This window comes from Eleutherodactylus coqui, chromosome 8 (assembly GCF_035609145.1).
Source record: "Eleutherodactylus coqui strain aEleCoq1 chromosome 8, aEleCoq1.hap1, whole genome shotgun sequence".
NCBI lineage: Eukaryota > Metazoa > Chordata > Amphibia > Anura > Eleutherodactylidae > Eleutherodactylus > Eleutherodactylus coqui.
The window spans coordinates 29556354-29573173 of NC_089844.1; the positions used below are offsets into that span (position 1 = coordinate 29556354).

At 40.9% G+C, this 16820-nt stretch overlaps 1 protein-coding gene across 1 annotated transcript in view; it reads left to right on the top strand.

Moving 5' to 3' along the window:
* The window catches only part of COL6A3 (collagen type VI alpha 3 chain), a 106100-nt gene that overhangs the window by 25098 nt on the left and 64182 nt on the right, over nucleotides 1-16820 (top strand). Inside the window, exons 2-4 of the mRNA XM_066575400.1 lie at nucleotides 3347-3472; nucleotides 9692-10291; nucleotides 13987-14589. Coding sequence (XP_066431497.1) covers nucleotides 3376-3472; nucleotides 9692-10291; nucleotides 13987-14589 — 1300 coding nt within the window. The 5' untranslated portion in view covers nucleotides 3347-3375. The remainder of the gene's footprint in view (nucleotides 1-3346; nucleotides 3473-9691; nucleotides 10292-13986; nucleotides 14590-16820) is intronic.

A 16820-nucleotide genomic window follows, 5' to 3' on the forward strand; every position in this document is an offset into this window, starting at 1 on the left:
TCATAGACATCTATGGGCTGCAGCTGTAATATGATCTGACTGTGTATGGACTCTGTGTACAGATGTTATCAGTACATACAGAGTGAGTCATCAGTGCTGGGGGAGAAGTAGTGACTAATAAGTGGGGAAAGAAGCATTTAACCAAGTTTCTTATATTTGGTTATACTATTAACTTATAAAAAAAAGTTTTGTTACTTTTTTTGTTACTTTTTAAAGGGAGCCTGTCCGGTTCCTGAAAGGGGTTGTCTAAGTTAAGGGACACCCCTGTCATGGGGTCCCCCATGAAATAAAATAACAAATGAGCCATTACTCGCCTCTCCACTGTTCGTCCTTGCTGCCCTGGGTCTCCTCTGATGTCACTATGCATGCTGGCAATGGCTTCTACAGCAGGTTCACCGGGCATCACCACTGTCTGTAAAGAGACAGTAGAGACAGAAACTGGTGGCAGAGGACAAACGGGGAGTACTGCTCATTTGTTATATTATACTATGGGCAACCTGGGCCCTTAAAGCCCTTAAAGCAGATTTTTAGGCTGCAGGCAGCATAAAATAGTGACAAATACCCTGATTTCAGCAGTCTGTCACTTACACGCATAGGTTTAGTGGTTTTGCAAATGTTACTTGTGAAACTTTGCAGGGCTGGATTGGAAATGAGTCCAATGAAGCTCATGCATATTCATGTATATACACAGTCCCACTCTCCTCCCTCCAGATGCTGGTTTACATGTCTCTCCATATGCACAGCAACATAGAAGGACCTGATAATCAACATCTGGTGGGAGGGAGAGGGTGAGGAGGTGTGCATATAAAAATATGTATGAGTTTCATTAGACTCATCTCAAATCCAGCCCTGCAAAGTTTTAAAAGTAAGATTTGCAAAACCGCTAACCCATTTGGTATAAGGGATTGCTGAAATCAGTGTGACTGTCACTATTCTGTGATGTCCGTAGCCGGGCTGTTTATGGGACCTGACAGGATACTTTTAAGGCTTGAATCTCACATATCTGTACTTTAGCATTTAGGTCAGGTTTTGCGACACCTGTGCAGGTATTGTGGTATTTAAATATCACACATCAATAGTCCTCATGATTCCCCTTCATTAGTGACTTATGCATGTTTTTTTTGCTGAAGGGGTTGTCCGGTTACCAGACAGTCCCGCTTCAATAGCGCTGCCTCTGATTGGCTGCAGAGGTCCCCTGATTTCCTCTGTAAACCATATGTCCCAACAATCATCAGGACCACAGCGGGCTGCAGCATTGGATCCCAGCAGCCATGCAGTGGAAATTATATTTCAATTTACTGTTTTAATGCAGGCAGCACAATTGAAGCGGGGTTGTCCGGAACTTGGTAAGTGTTGAGTGTAGCAGAAAAGCCACCAAAATTGCAATTTTTTGAACAGACATGGTGTATGCCAAAATGTGCAATTTTGTACATTAAAAATCTGGCCCACATAGCTTGATAAATTCCCCCTTGTGTCTTTACCTTGATGTCCAGCATGTGCTATTGCAAAGAGATCTGTGGGCTCAATAATAATTAGATTGACTTTCATTGCTTAGTGCTATGGTAATGAATACTAGGTGTTTATGACTTTTTTGGTACATACGTATACATTTTTAGCATGTGTTAGGTATAAAAATAACCTTCAAAAATCTTCAGCTGCTGACTTTCCTGGAAGGCTCTGGGCGTTAGCCAATGAGTAAACATATGGCAAAACCAAAGCTAAAAGAACTAGGCAGCTTGAAGGGGTAAGCCCATTTCCAGCTGTTTTGCTGCAGGAAGCAGACAGCTCCATACAGTACACATTGACCCATTTTGTACTGCAGTCTGAGTCCTATTGAAGTGAATATTACTTAGCCTGCAGTACCAAACCTGGTCACTGCGCAATGTATGGAGCTATCTGCTTCCTGCAGCAAAAAAAGCTAGAAGTGGGACAACACCTTTAACTAATCAACTGTCCTCTATGCTCTTGACTCACCAAGTAGAGCAGATTGATCACTATACAAATAATTATTTATGTTTGGCTTAGTGTTAGGTATCATGAATGCAAAATACTTGTGTTAAGGGGAATAAGTTCTAAGTTCCTAGCACTCAGTTTGCAATAGCATACATGAGTTGTACTGTGACACATTTGATGTTAGTTCCACAAACTGCACTACTTTACTTCATCTCATCCGTTTTTTTTTTTAATTATTAAAACTTTTGGGAGTTCTCTTTTTTTTAAGCATGAGGTATATACAGCCATACAGGACGTTTGTCAGCTCATCTATAGCTTTTTAACAGATCGATGCATATCCTGCATGTTATAGCATTGGCAAATGTTACAGCATGGTGTAATTAATACAATGGGCTGTACTATACCAGCAGTAGGAAAGGGGGAGTCTTGCGTAAATTACCGCATATCCAAAATGGACTAGACCCAAAAGAACTTTATTTCCCATCTGACATATAACTCTTTTTTTTTTGTCCCTTTCTACTGATCCTGCTGTCTAAAATGTAAAAATAATATTCCTGCCCACTGCCATGGCCCATTCAGCAGCATTTCCTTTTCACCACAGAACGTTTTGTACCTTTCTTAATCCTATGAACAGATATGGTCAATTAGCCTAAATATCAATTACTCCCAGCGTCTGAGTTTCCAAATAATAGATAAAAAACTAATTTCTAGCTGTCAGCTAAAGAGTACAGAATGTTGTCTAACTTAACAGGAGCTTAACTGTCTAAATGAAATTAGACACCGTAAGTGCCTGTACTGAACTTTCTTAAAGGGCTTATTATATATTTGTCATTACTGGCTGTATATATTTCCTATACATTATAATGGTATTAAAATATTTCAATTCATTTAATGTATGTGCTTGTTAAGAAAATTGTAGATCAATGTATCAGTTAATTGTTCTTTTATTGGATTGTAGACTAGAAGGTTATGGCATGATGCTAGTATAAGTAGTGAAGGGGTTAAACGAAACCTTTTCTTTACCATTACACGGTAGACAGACAAGATAAGAGTCTCTAGACCGCCTCCCTTGTATTCCTTTTCACTGAATTCATAACGGTTTCTTTGTATATTATAGTTACACCTTAGAAGGTGTAACTTATGTTAAACATTTTAGTTTCGACCTATCATGTATTATTATTAATCTTGGAGGTATGTACTTTTCCTGTGATGTCATTTATGGTATATAAACCTTATACACCTTAGAATAAATTAGAAATCATCTGATACCGCACAGGCTGGTGTGATTTGTATTTCTCCTGGGTCCAGACTTCTGCACGAGATCTGGGATCATCTTCTCTTTGATAAACACATAAATTCTCCTTACAGTGCTATCTTATTATTTTTCTTACAGTTTGATAATCTGGTGCTTAATAACTATCCATGGTCAAGATGAAGGAGAATCGGGTCTTGCCGCTATTGGCTTTTTTGTGCCTTGTGTTCTCAGGGATCCACAGGATGGATGCACAGGAACCAGAAGGTCAGTGTTAAGTCATTAGATTTGTCATGTGAAAAAATCAGGTAAGTTACGAGCTAGGCATTATAGGTAATAAAAATGTTTAAAAGTAAATCCCAATTTTTAAAACATATGACAAAAACCTACAGTAACAAAGCAATCATACCACAACAGTGTTTGCATCACCATTGCTATAAAGGCAACCATCTAAGAGGCTTTTACTCTCTTCTACTGAGTACTTTTTGGAAAATGCAGTAGCATGTGCTACTGCTTGTTCGGGTAGGTAAAGTATTTGTGTATCCGAATAGTGTTCCTTCCAATAGATTAAACTTATATTAACTGTACATTCTTTAGAACCACATTCTTAGCTCAACCAAAGTGATTAAAATATTTTACGGGCACGGGCAGACCAGTTAGCTGTTACCAATCACATTTTTGTTTCCGATCGATCCTAACACATGCATTGCTTGCGTAACAAATTATTGACCAAATACCATTTAAACAACGGCGTAACTTGAAGCGCTTGAACATTACTGCAAACTCTGCAACAGTAGTACACGATCAACCATCATGTATAACTCATACAGTAGTACTAGTTTTTTCATATGGGCCAAAGAGGAGACCCCTTGGTTCAGGTGCTACTGCAACCTGTGCATACCCTATAGTTAATGTGCCCATATATCTTCAATAGTATTCAGCCACACTTTTGTTTGGCCAACATCTATTGTACCCAACTCCCACAAAGACATGAGCATTCATGTATTATACATGGAGACAGTGGAGGAAGCTGCGGACCGATGACTTTAGTGGCAGCTTATCTTCCAGGAGAACAAAAGGACCAGATATTGACATTCGACGTGCTTGATCCTTCTTTCTCTCCGACATCTGTTGGGTAAAGTCAAGAGGCCTTTGTACACATGCGAGAGTCATCTGGTCCTACCAAAATCAATGGGTTCTCACAGCTGTTGTCTAATGTGTATGGCGACCCTTATACCCCTAGTCCCGAATTCTTTGACATTGGCCAAAACAATTTTACAGATGTGGTCAACTAAATCAAATGTGTCCACAATAGTGAGAACTGAATAAAGAATTTGTGTCAAGATGTCTACCGAAAAATGTTGTTAAATCAAGGGACACCATTCCACAATCTGTTTTAACCATAGAATATTTTCATCTTACGAATATTTCCCCCTTAAAGCCAGTTTTATGACTCTGTCATGGGGTAAAGGGAATTCTATAAATGACATCAACTCAGCTGCATGGTTTCAAGGACATTTCTCAGACAGTTACCACCCATTTTTTGCACATATTAAATGATGTTCTTGGGCTATACAATCTTGAAAGCCCCGAAGTTGGAAGACGAGTTTCAAGGTCATAACTGACGCATTATGTACTTATTTGACCTCTTACTGAGTTTATATTTCCATGAAGCTACACTTTTCAGTAATCTTTACACTCAATTGCCATGGAAATCATACAATTCATGAGGTATCATAAACAACATTAATTGACAAGGGATTGAAGCAAAATATACAATGACAGGGATACAGATATTTCCCACTACTTATTAAATGTCAAGCCATAACTTTCACTAGCACCAGACATGCTATCTGAACATGTCTGAAGCATGCTCCCCATGTAGAGCACATTGTCTTCTAATGATAATTATCGAAAGGCTGGAATTCCTAACATAACATCCAGGTTTTACAATACTTTGTTATGTCTTATGTATACTGTGTATTGAGTATTTTGTACTATTGGGTGCTTTGTCATAATACTTCAGCATAAGAACAGTATGAAATTCCAGCCACTCGAAAGTTGTTTAAATGTTGTTGATGTATTTTATACAGTGATGACTCTACATATCCAGTCCAAAGACCACCCAGAGGCAGCTCATCTTGACTTAATGCTCTTTAATTACATACCACACGTATGTCCAGCAGCAAAACACAATAGTTGTTGAAAGTAAAAGTCGCACCAAGATAAATCTTATATCAGAAATGACATGGAGCCACAACAAAAGTTTTCAGAATTGTGTTTTCACTTTTCAATAGCTCTTTATAGTTTGTATTAAAGCATGACCCATAAGTAAATAATGACTTATCCGTAGTGCTATCTAGTAATAACTCCCACCAAAGAAGAGCAACATTGCACACTTCTATTAGCAAAACAATTTGTTCTATGTACGTTGGCCAATGGCCAATGGAAATGTTTACCTCTAACTGCATTAAGAAAAACGATGAGCGGTGGGTTGTGGCTGAGGTCTTGGATCATGTCCGGTCATCACTGGTATTGTCATAAATGCCCTAACATGATTCTGCATTACTTGTTTGAATAATTGCTTTCCAAATCTACCGCCGGCATTGGGTGTCTGATTTAAGAAGATGCAAAACATTAAAAAGGCGACTAGAAGGAAAAAGCCATGTATACATTTTATTCATTTTATCAACAAAGATGAAAGCCTCTTTTAATGGTTGATCCATAGTGCCCCAAAATAATAGAGAATCAGCATCTAAGTCAGGAGCCATGAAAGTAAACTAGCCAAACTAAACCAAGTATCTCTAAAGCCGTGTTCTTTGAGTAAAGGTCTTATAACATGGGCAGAAAATGGGCCGGCCAATGGTCATTCTATTATTGACTAAAGTAAACAGGGCAGTGATCAGCTGACAAAAGAGCAAACGCTTGTTTGTTGGCGGATCCCATCTATTGTGCAAAATTACCATTGATAGAAGCACATCTCCCCATGCGGGATGTGCTGTTGACAATAATGAAAATGTAGGGAGGCGGGGAAAATTATGATTGCATTGCACTGGGCTGTGTGAAGGTCCTATGATAAAGCACTGATTGATTTGTTATATTGACAATCAGGTTGTCACTAGCTAATATAATAGTGCTTTAAGTTGGCTAAGTTTCACTAGAACCTACCTTAAGGGGCTGTCTGGGACATTTTGGATGTTTTTTCTATTGATAAGAACAGATCCTCAATACATGATTGGCAGGAGCCTGCCCCTTGTGATACCTGCCAATCAGCCGATTCCTGTCACCGCTGTCAATGTAATCAGACTAGAAGCAATGGGATGAAACTGAAAGGCAGGAGACACAGATTAGGTATTTGAAAAAACTTTCTGACAGTGAGGGTGATCAATGAGTGGAACAGGTTACCACAGGAGGTGGGGAGTTCTCCTTCAATGGAAGTCTTCAAACAGAGACTGGACAGATATCTCTGTGGGATGATTTAGTGATCCTGCACTGAGCAGGGGGTTGGACCCGATGACCCTGGAGGTCCCTTCCAACTCTAGCAGTCTATGATTCTATGGAAGAAGATAGAACTACCAACATTGCCCAGTTTGGTATGGATTTTGATATGGATGTTGGTGCATATCCACTGCTGATTTCACCCTTTCAGTTGAAGAGGTGAATTCTGCAGATCCACACCAAAATCCACACCAATAGTCCAAATTTTGCCACTGTTTTTGATACAGAAATGATGTGGATTATGTGGCAGATTTTCTGCTGTGTAAATAGAAGATCTGTCTTTGTTGCTTATAGCAACCAATCAGATCTCAGCTTTCATTTCTTAAACAGCTGTGATAAAATGAAAGCTGTGCTGTGATTGGTTGCAATGCGCTACAAGGGCAGTCTCACTGAGAGACAGTTTTGATAAATGAGGCCCTTAGTGTTCCTGAGAAGTGGTATCACCATAGTAACTACATAGATACGCGTGTATCACTTTCTTATACTTCGATTTACAGAATCCTTCACTGTTCCAACTACATAAACATGAAATGAAATACATTATGAAGAATATAATCTATGGTAAAGTCCCAAGACCTCTAGCATTTCAGATGCCCAATGCTTTGATGTTATGGTTTGGCAGCTCCTATCCAAACAGAATGCAGAACGCTGATATTAATTGTTACTGTCATGTAATGAAATGTTATTTTGTGCAGTGGTTGTAAGGGATACTTTACCATTTACCAGAATGCATTTAGATTTTTGGAACCAATTCTATAGCAATCTGTGCATCGTATGTTGTACTGGTTGTGGTTACAAGACTGTAATGTCATCTACATATCACAAGGCACTGGGCCATTCACTAAGGCAGAAATTTAGAGAGGTTGTCCCAAAGCATCCAGCTCTTACATCCCCTATTCTTGTGCATTTATATGTTTACTGGCTGGAGTAAAATATGGCAGTCCTTGCTGGAAAAAGCTCAACACTAAATTAGATTAAGATATTTCATACTTAATGCTGGCCACAGTAAGCACTCATGCACATGGCCATCATATAACTCTGTTAAAGGGGTTGTCTGCTTACGGGACAACCACCCTTCAATAGGGCTGTATGGGGTAAAATAATAAACTGAGCTAAACGTAGCCCCCTACCACCACAGGATCCAGTGCTGCAGCCCCGCCGTGGTCCAAGTGTTTATTGTGATTCTTACCCTCACAGGAACTTGGGTGACCACTGCAGCCAACCAGAGGTGTTTCCAAACTTCTGACATCAGGATGTGAGCACTGATGCTTGGAAAACGAGCGGTCTCTGATTGGCTGCAGTGGTCACCTGAGTTCCTATGACAAGAGCAATCACAATAAAGTAGGACAACTGCGGGAATGTGGCAACTGGATCCCGATGGCGGAGGGGTAAATATAGCTCAGTTAATTATTTTACACCAATCAGACCTATTGAAGGGGTTTGCCCAGTAACCGGACAACCCCTTTAAGTTCTGACTTGTACTGAGCTGTCATATAGCACTCACAGATGTTTATGGGGCCATACTCTATATCTAAAAGCCTCCAAATTTGTTCTCAAGTTTAGAAAGACAAGATTTAAGATCTATAAGATTTAGGCAAAAGGACTCAGATAGAGCATCACCTGCAAGTTTAAAGGGGTTGTCCTACTAAAAGAGAAGCAATACTTAGTGCTTTTCTCCCCTCAGGAAACAGTGCAGTGGCTCCTGTTGCAATCCAAGTCTGTACTGTCAGCAGAAGACAGGTGACTGCTGCAGCCAATCAGAGGCTACAGCATCACCATCCATTCTCCTGGCATCAGTACCCACATCCTGGGTGCCATGATGCCAGGAGTTCAAAACTGTGCCACTGCTGCCTCTGATTGGCTGCAGCGGTCACCTGACGTCTGCTGTCAGTATAGACTGGGATTACCGCAGAAGCCTCTGCACTGTTGGGGGGAGAAGAGAGATGATTATTGTTTCTTTTGTCATTCTATGGCATGGCATCTGTTTGCATTTTTTTTAAAGCTCGACAATCCCTTTAAATTATGGTCAAATCTACAGACCTTACCAACATTGTATATCCTTTCCAGTGAATTCACTGATAACTCACAAGTTATGGTAGTATAAGGCTGCCTTCACACAGTCATTAAAATTGCGTGAGATTTGTGCATTGTGAGACGCACAAATCTGACACAAATTTGTACCTCCTTCTTTTGAATGGGGTCATACACATGAGCAATGTTTTACCACATGGCACCGCGATGCTATATGGGAAACAAAAGCGGCATGTTCTATCTTGGTGCGTGCTCTCACATGTGCCGGCCCCGTTGAAAACAATAGGAGAAACTCCAAGATCCTCTGCCGCGGTGTGACAGCCACAGCGTATGATTGCTTCTTCCCCAAAGTGATGTGAGGCTGTTTTGACATGAATAAGCCTCGCATCCTTGGGGAATTCCCATGGTGGGGAGCGCAATATGGGGACGGAATTCACGGCTCCATATCACGCTTGCCCATGTGAAGTTAGCCTAAGAGATATCAGCAGCATATAAGTAAGATCATAGAACAGAAAAATCCAGTAACCAGCTTGCAGGCCGTCAAAGACTGTGCTAAATCTCAAGTTTCTGCTTTGGCTCATGGCCCATGGTGTCTTAGAATTTTTTATATCCCGTAATTGGTGTGAGATTACCTAAAAAATGAGAAATTATGAAAACAATATACAGGAACTAATCGTATTTTTCAATGTACCTTAGAGAGGTCCAAAAATCATAATGCGCATGCTCAACATCCCTTGCCACCATTGCATCATGTTTCTTAGTGCGTTTTCAGAGAAACATGTATACACAAGACATCTGCATGTTACCACTGCACTTAAATTAACACTGTCACATTTTGCATTTCTTCTCCCTCTATCATCTTTCTTTCTTTTTTTTTTTTTTGTCTTTCTTTCACATTTTCCACCTTTTTGTCATCTAACTCGTCATAAAATGCCACTATTCCATCAATAATAACAGACTCAGCTGATTTGGTTTTCCTCATTGATGGATCAAACAATGTTGGACGCACGGGATTCACCAGCATTCGTGACTTCTTGGTGAATTATGTGGAAAGGCGGTTGGAGATTGGAAAGAATCGAATGCAAGTGGGAGTGGTGCAGTTTAGTGATGATGTCAAAATAGAATTCACTTTGGATGAGCATACTACCAAAAGTGGCCTTATTAACGCCATGAAGAATCTGCGCTTTTCTGGTGGAGAAGAGTCAAATATGGGGGCTGCTGTTGAATATGTGGTGGAACAGTTGTTTAGTGCAGCTGGTGGCAGCCGAAGGGATGAAGGAGTTCCACAGTCACTAGTGGTGATCACCGGTGGGCCATCCAGTGATGATTTGAGAGATGCTGCCAATGCTTTGAAACTTAACAGTATCATCACTTTTGGCATTGGTGTGGAAAGGGCAGACAACAGCGAATTGGTACAGATTGCAACTGATGACAGCTTTGTATTTACTGCACCCCAGATCCGGATTATAGGTCAACTTGAGAATCAAATTGTTCCATACATTGCTGGGGTAGCTCAAAGGACCATAGTCTTACAGGCTCCAACTATTATAACAGAAGGTATGTAGGATGTATAATAGTATTTCAGTAGATTCTTCTTGAGTCCTAGAATAGGGTGAAATCAACAAAGTAAAACATGGGGTCTACTGATGAAATATGTCCACATGGAAATGGAGTGTCCAATGTAGATGTGAACAGAGCCTAAAGGATTTACATTTTCTCAAATTAGATACATAGTTTACTTAATTTGTAGCATATAGAAGTAAACATGGTTACAGAAACCACATGAACTTGTTATTTGTAAGAGAGATGTAGGTACTACTAAAATATTAAAGTTTTCTCAACACAGATACTCATTGGATATGCTAAAATATCTGATCAGTTTTGCTCAAATACATAATAACATAGTTTGTAAGGCCAAATGAAGACAATGTCTATCTAGTTCAGCCTGTTTATCCTCCTATATTGTTGATCCAGATGAAGGCAAAAAACCCCAAGAGCAGAAGCCAATTAGCCCATTTGGGGGAAAATTCCTTCCCGACTCCCTAATGGCAATCAGACTTATCCCTGGATCAACCCCTAATAGTTCCTACCTGCCTGTGTACCCGGATTAACAATTAACCTCAGATTTATATCCTGTAATATCCTTCCCCTCTAGAAAGACATCAAGTCCCCTTTTAAACTCCACTATGGATTTTGTCATCACCACGTCCTCAGGCAGAGAGTTCCACAGTCTAACTGCTCTTACAGTAAAGAACCCTTTTCTGTGTTGGCGATGAAACCTGCTTTCTTCTAGACATCAAATAGATGGGACTCAATTCTAAGAATGAGGGTGTCCAATGCTTTGTTCCAGGCAGAGCAGTGGTCAGGAATCCACATTCATTCTCCATTAGAATGAATAGGATACACCAAAACAAGTAAATAAAGTCAACTGGTTCCATATCTTTAATCCACTCTGATGGAAAGTGACTGCTTGTGTGCTCACCTATTATCTGGGAATGGGAGGCCAAGCCTGCACATTCTTGAGATCAGTAAGGGGCTTAAATAACTTCTGTTTAGAAGTTTTAGTATATGGACAGAGACATTTGCATCCACAACCAGTGAACATATATGTTCCTTATAGCGGTCACAAGGCAAAGCTGTGCTTTAAAAAAATTACGCCAAGCTCTAGAATTTATATAACAACTGTATACATATGACCTGAAATAGGGCTTGAATAATTAGCTCCTCAAATATGGCCAGCCCAACATTTTTCTGAACCAGAAATGCTTTTTTGTCTAGCAAACTAATTTGCTAAAGTGCCCACTCACATTAGCGTATTTTCTCTGTGTAATATGTGCCTAATACCCAGTTCTGAGACCCATGTTATACATTGCAGAGATCTCTGAGATTCATTCTTGTTTTCTTGGGCTGTTCGTAACATCATTATATATCATTAATATCATGAACCTCCTTGTCAGATGTTACTTGCAGAGGAAGTACTTCTTTAAATAAGTTGTTCCAAAATAGGTTTTCCACATTGAACAACTCCTTTAGGCCTTAGTCACACAGGCGTTTTTTCCCGCGATTTGCGGATCGCATGACGGATGCGCATCCGCAAATCGCGTGACCGTGGCCGAAAAATCGCCCGAAAATACTGCTCCTAGCCGCGTTTCAATAGAAACGCGCCGGAGCTGTCCAGCGCATTAAATTCAATGGAGCCGGCAATACAGCCGGCTCCATTGAAAGCAATGCGCTGTGGGCGATCGCGGGATGAATTTTCAGGAAGGGCTTAAATATATAAGCCCTTCCCTGAAATTCATCCAGAAATGTGTAAAAACAAAAAAAATATATATACTCACCTTGTCCCGGCAGACGGAGTTCAGCTGCGGCCGACGGCGGTTCTCCTGAACTGCTCAGAGAATGAGCTGCCTCTGATTGGTCACAGCCTGACCAATCAGAGGCAGCTCTCACTCACACCCATTCATTAATTCATGAATGGGTGTGAGTGAGAGCTGCCCCTGATTGGTCTCTGCGCTGAGCCAATCAGAGGCAGCACTCACTCACCCATTCATGAATTCATGAATGGGCGTGAGTGAGAGCTGCCTCTGATTGGTCAGGCTGTGACCAATCAGAGGCAGCTCATTCAGCAGGCGGGGATTTTAAATCCCGGCTGCTGAATACTACTCTGAGCAGCTCAGGAGAACTGCCGCCGGCCTCTGCCACAGCTGTTACAGCTGTGGCAGAGGAGAATGATTTGTCTACTATATGTTCTCAATGGGGTCGGCGCTGCTGCCGCCAGCCCCATTGAGCGCATATAGAGAAGAGAACAGGAATCGCAGATCGCAGATAGGTGCGATCTGCGATTTCTGTTCTATAATTTATCAAACGAGCGCATAAAAAGCGTTCATGTGTCCGATACCATTGCAAAGCAATGGTTTTATAAAATTGACGGACGCATGCGCAAATCGCGCGAAAAAACGCCCGTCTGACTGAGCCCGTAATTCGATCATTCACATTCGCTCTTGGATCAGTAGCATAAATGAAACAGAACCATTCATAGCAGAGATTTGAGACCCTGACACGGTGGTAGGATGCATGAAGTTGCTCCTACATGTGTGATGCAGCTTACTGTTCCTATGTACTTTTGTAGGCAGACCGTACAAACAATACTAAAACATTAAATAACCCCACAACTTCGCACACATGGAAGCACAATGGCCCACATTTATTATTCAGTTTACGCCTGATTTTGGCTGAAATTGCACAAGTTAAAAAGTTGCATCTAAAGTTACAGAAACATCTGTCTTCTAACCCCAAAACAGAAAACAGTTGCGAAAACTGAGAGTGGTTAAGCTATAAATGTACTTTTAATCTCACTTTCCAAAAGCAAGGTTTTAAAAAGATACAATCTAGTGGCGCAAATGCAGATTGGCTCATAGCAGACACGAAGAAACAAATTCAATCAAACAACTCCAAATTTATAAAGAAGTGTCCACCAACTACCCTCTCCAATATCATTCGGGCAAAATACTCCGTTATTAATAAATGTGTGCCAATATGTATAGTATTCGTATGCAACAGGAATGAAGGCATCCTAGGTTTTTAGAATTAGATTACTTCTGCTATGAACACTTCCCCAATATATTCTTATGGGTATAGCTCTTTTTACAAGAAGGTGTGTTCTTATATTATGGTATGTTAGCTTCTGGATGAATCAAAATGCCTTATTAGGCATGGGGAATTAGAGATGAGCGAGCATACTCAGTAAGGCGATATACTCAAGAGAGCATCGCCTTTTTCTCGAGTACCTGCTGGCTCATCCCTGAAGATTCGGGGGGGGGGGGGGGGGGGGAGGGGGCGCGTGGGGGTAAGTGGGGGGTTGCAGAGGGGATCGGAAGGGAGAGAGAGAAGGATCTCTCCCACTCTCCTCCCAGCTCCCCCTCACTGCCCTACGCCGCCCCCACCCCCTGCGCCCCCTCCCCCCCCCGAATATTCACGGACGAGCCAGCAGGTACTCGAAAAAGGCAATGCTCTCTCGAGTATATCCCTTACCGAGTAAGCTCGCTCATCTCTATGGGGAATTCCTTTGGCTTCCCACTATATAACCAAAAAAATCCTACTTGCAGAAGGAGTTATTCCAACTGTAGGAAAGTTTTAAAGAAATGCTTCTGATATTTCATTTTATGTTGAATCAACTAATTCTTCTGCATAAAAAAAAGTATTGAAATCTGCTTTCAGAAAGTTTTATTTGCTTCTGTTTGTTTTTTTTCCAGTTACGGAAGTCAACAAGAGGGATATAGTGTTCCTGATTGATAGTTCCAGTGATATGGGAGGGCCCAGCTATTCTGCAATTCGTGAATTCATTGTAAAGCTAGTTAATAGGCTGGAAATTGGTCTGGATCTCATTAGAGTGGGAGTGGCCCAGTACGCCAGAGATGTAAAGCCTGAATTCCAGCTGAATGTTTATGGTGCTAAGAAAGATATAATTGCACATCTGAAAAAAATGAGGATTATGAATACCACCCCATTAAATACCGCTGCTGCTTTAAGCTATGTCCAGACCAATTTCTTCACTGCATCTGCAGGAAGCCGTGCAGATGAAGGAATCCCACAGCTACTGGTTCTGATAACTGGTGGAAAATCAAGAGATGACATTAGTCAGGTATCACAAAGCCTTAAAAGAGCAGGAATACTGACATTCACAGTAGGTGCCAAGAACGCAGAGGACGACGAGCTCCAACAGATCGCTTTTGACTCCAGTTTGGTTTTTAAGCCGGCAGAATTCAGGCAGGTTCCTCTACAATCCTTATTGCCCCAGGTGCTTGCCCCTTTAAGAACACTCACAGGAGTTGTTATTACGGAAGGACCAACTGAAGGTAACGATCCAATTAACTCATTTCAATGTATTCCTTTTCGCACTTTTTACTGGATGTTCAACACTATTGTGCTTGTCTTGCCCTCCATATCATGTTTTCCAATAGTTTTAATAGGACCGTAAGCATTAAGTGTTTATTCATGTGGGCCTCTCATGTTACATTTAAAGTACCTGTCATGGTTCTTTTGTGTTCAGTATCAGCTTAACAGGGAAATCCAGTCAAAATAACATAGCAGAGGGTCATTTTGACTGGATTTCCCTTTAAAGTAAATGTGTGCCTTTTAATACTCCATTTGCCTTCTTAGGTCTAGCGCTGTCAAGTGGGAGCTCCCCACCACTTACTGTCATTGGTTGATGTCACACTTGATTGACAGTCACCCATTGACTGTGAGCAGTGGGGACGCACCACTTGATAAATTAGCAGTGTTGGAAGCTAGAAGTAAGAAGAGCCTATCCAGGTGAATGAAGGTTGAGTATGAAAAAAGCAGATAGAGTCAGCAGGGCCGTAGATACAGAGTTATGCAGTCAGCCCTGCAACCCTTATCCCTTTTTAAGGCTCCTGAATGCTTAATTATGAAGTTTGGCTATTGATGCATTCTTCTTTAATTAGATTAACACTTTGCAATCCAATTTTGGATTCAGGGATTCCTAGGGGGATTTCTCTTTCTGCCATTATACAATGGCACCATCTGCTGGCTAGAGCCAGTACTGCAGTATGGAACATGCTGGAGAGGCCCCCGACAACAGAGCGGTCAGTAATATACAGTAAGAATACCCTGCCGAATGTCTTCCGACATCAGAGCTGTACAGCCTTCAATCACAATGTCTTCAGACGTCAGACAGTGGATTGGAAAGGGTTAAGTAGACTACAAATAGAAAACAATGTGTCTTTGCTATTGTGTTTTTTTTGTTCTAGCAACATATGTGTCTACAGACAGGGAATATTTGAGTTCATTGTAATGGATACATTGTGATAGTGCACAATGCTAGTCATTTATTTTATTAGCAGGTTTTATTCATACAAGGTCCATATGAATTGTACATGTATTGACCAAAAAACAATCAGATTCCGTCATGTGGAATCAGAAAAACCTTTGCAAAGAATGCCCCCTAGGAGAAGTTTTTATACTTTTCCACCAAAGGACTTCCTCTTTGCAAATGCATTACAACTTCATCACAATGCTAAATCAGTGCATTGATACTGATATCATATAGCACAGTGATGTTCTTCGGTAAGTATTTTTAGGAACTAGTCCTACTTGGGGTCCATGGAAATGGTTGTGTTACGGATCTGTGTTGCATGGATCTGCAATACAGCACTCATAAATTGCTATGGGCCAACTTCAAAGGGGGTCAAAAAGAGTTTTGTTCTCATGGATTACATGAGCATCCACAACAAGAAAGATTGCAGAGGGTCTGTGCATGCAGAAGTGCTGGGTGCATGGACTCTTAAAGAGCATGTTCCCATTAATTAAAAATATAGTAAATAAGGTATCTGTATTATCGTCTATCAAATTGGTAAAACATTGACTTTAGCTCAAGTTAGGAAGGCTTCACATGAGTCTATGCACAAGTACATTGACCTCAGAACATTTGTGCTAGGAACAAGGTTGGTGAGGTTAATTTGCTAGCGTATAGGTGCAGAGTACTGTACTTTTTGCGCACACAGGACCAGTTCACCCACGCACGTGACACACCCCTTCTGTGGTTTAAAAGGCTATTTTGTCTAATGAGGTCCAGATGTGTTCTTCTTCCTGCGGAATTATGCAGCGTATTGCGCGTTTGCCCATATATTCAGTACGTATTTGCACACCTCCCATAGTCTTCTATCAGAGCAGCACCGACTAAGGAGGCATTGTTTATGGGAATAAGTCACTTAAGCACCAACAAGGTATGTCACCCAGCTTTCTTTTAGCCAGAATTGCTTCATAAGAAAAAGGTGGCATTCAAGCCTCTAGGAAAGAAGAGGGGGCATTTCTGCAGTTCCAATGATGGTGTCCATATTAGTCATCTCCCAGCTTTTATAGGCACAGATATAACTTAAAAGGGTTTACTAACTTCTAACTATTAATGACTGATCCTGTGGATGGGTCATCAATAGCAGAATCCAGCGTTTCTGTTTACGGAGTTGTTTTTATGTCTGAAGCAATGGTATTGCATTCTGAGTCCCAATTAAGTTAATGGGACTCAGCATGCAGTACCAGGTGTGGCCACTGCACAATGTATAGAGCT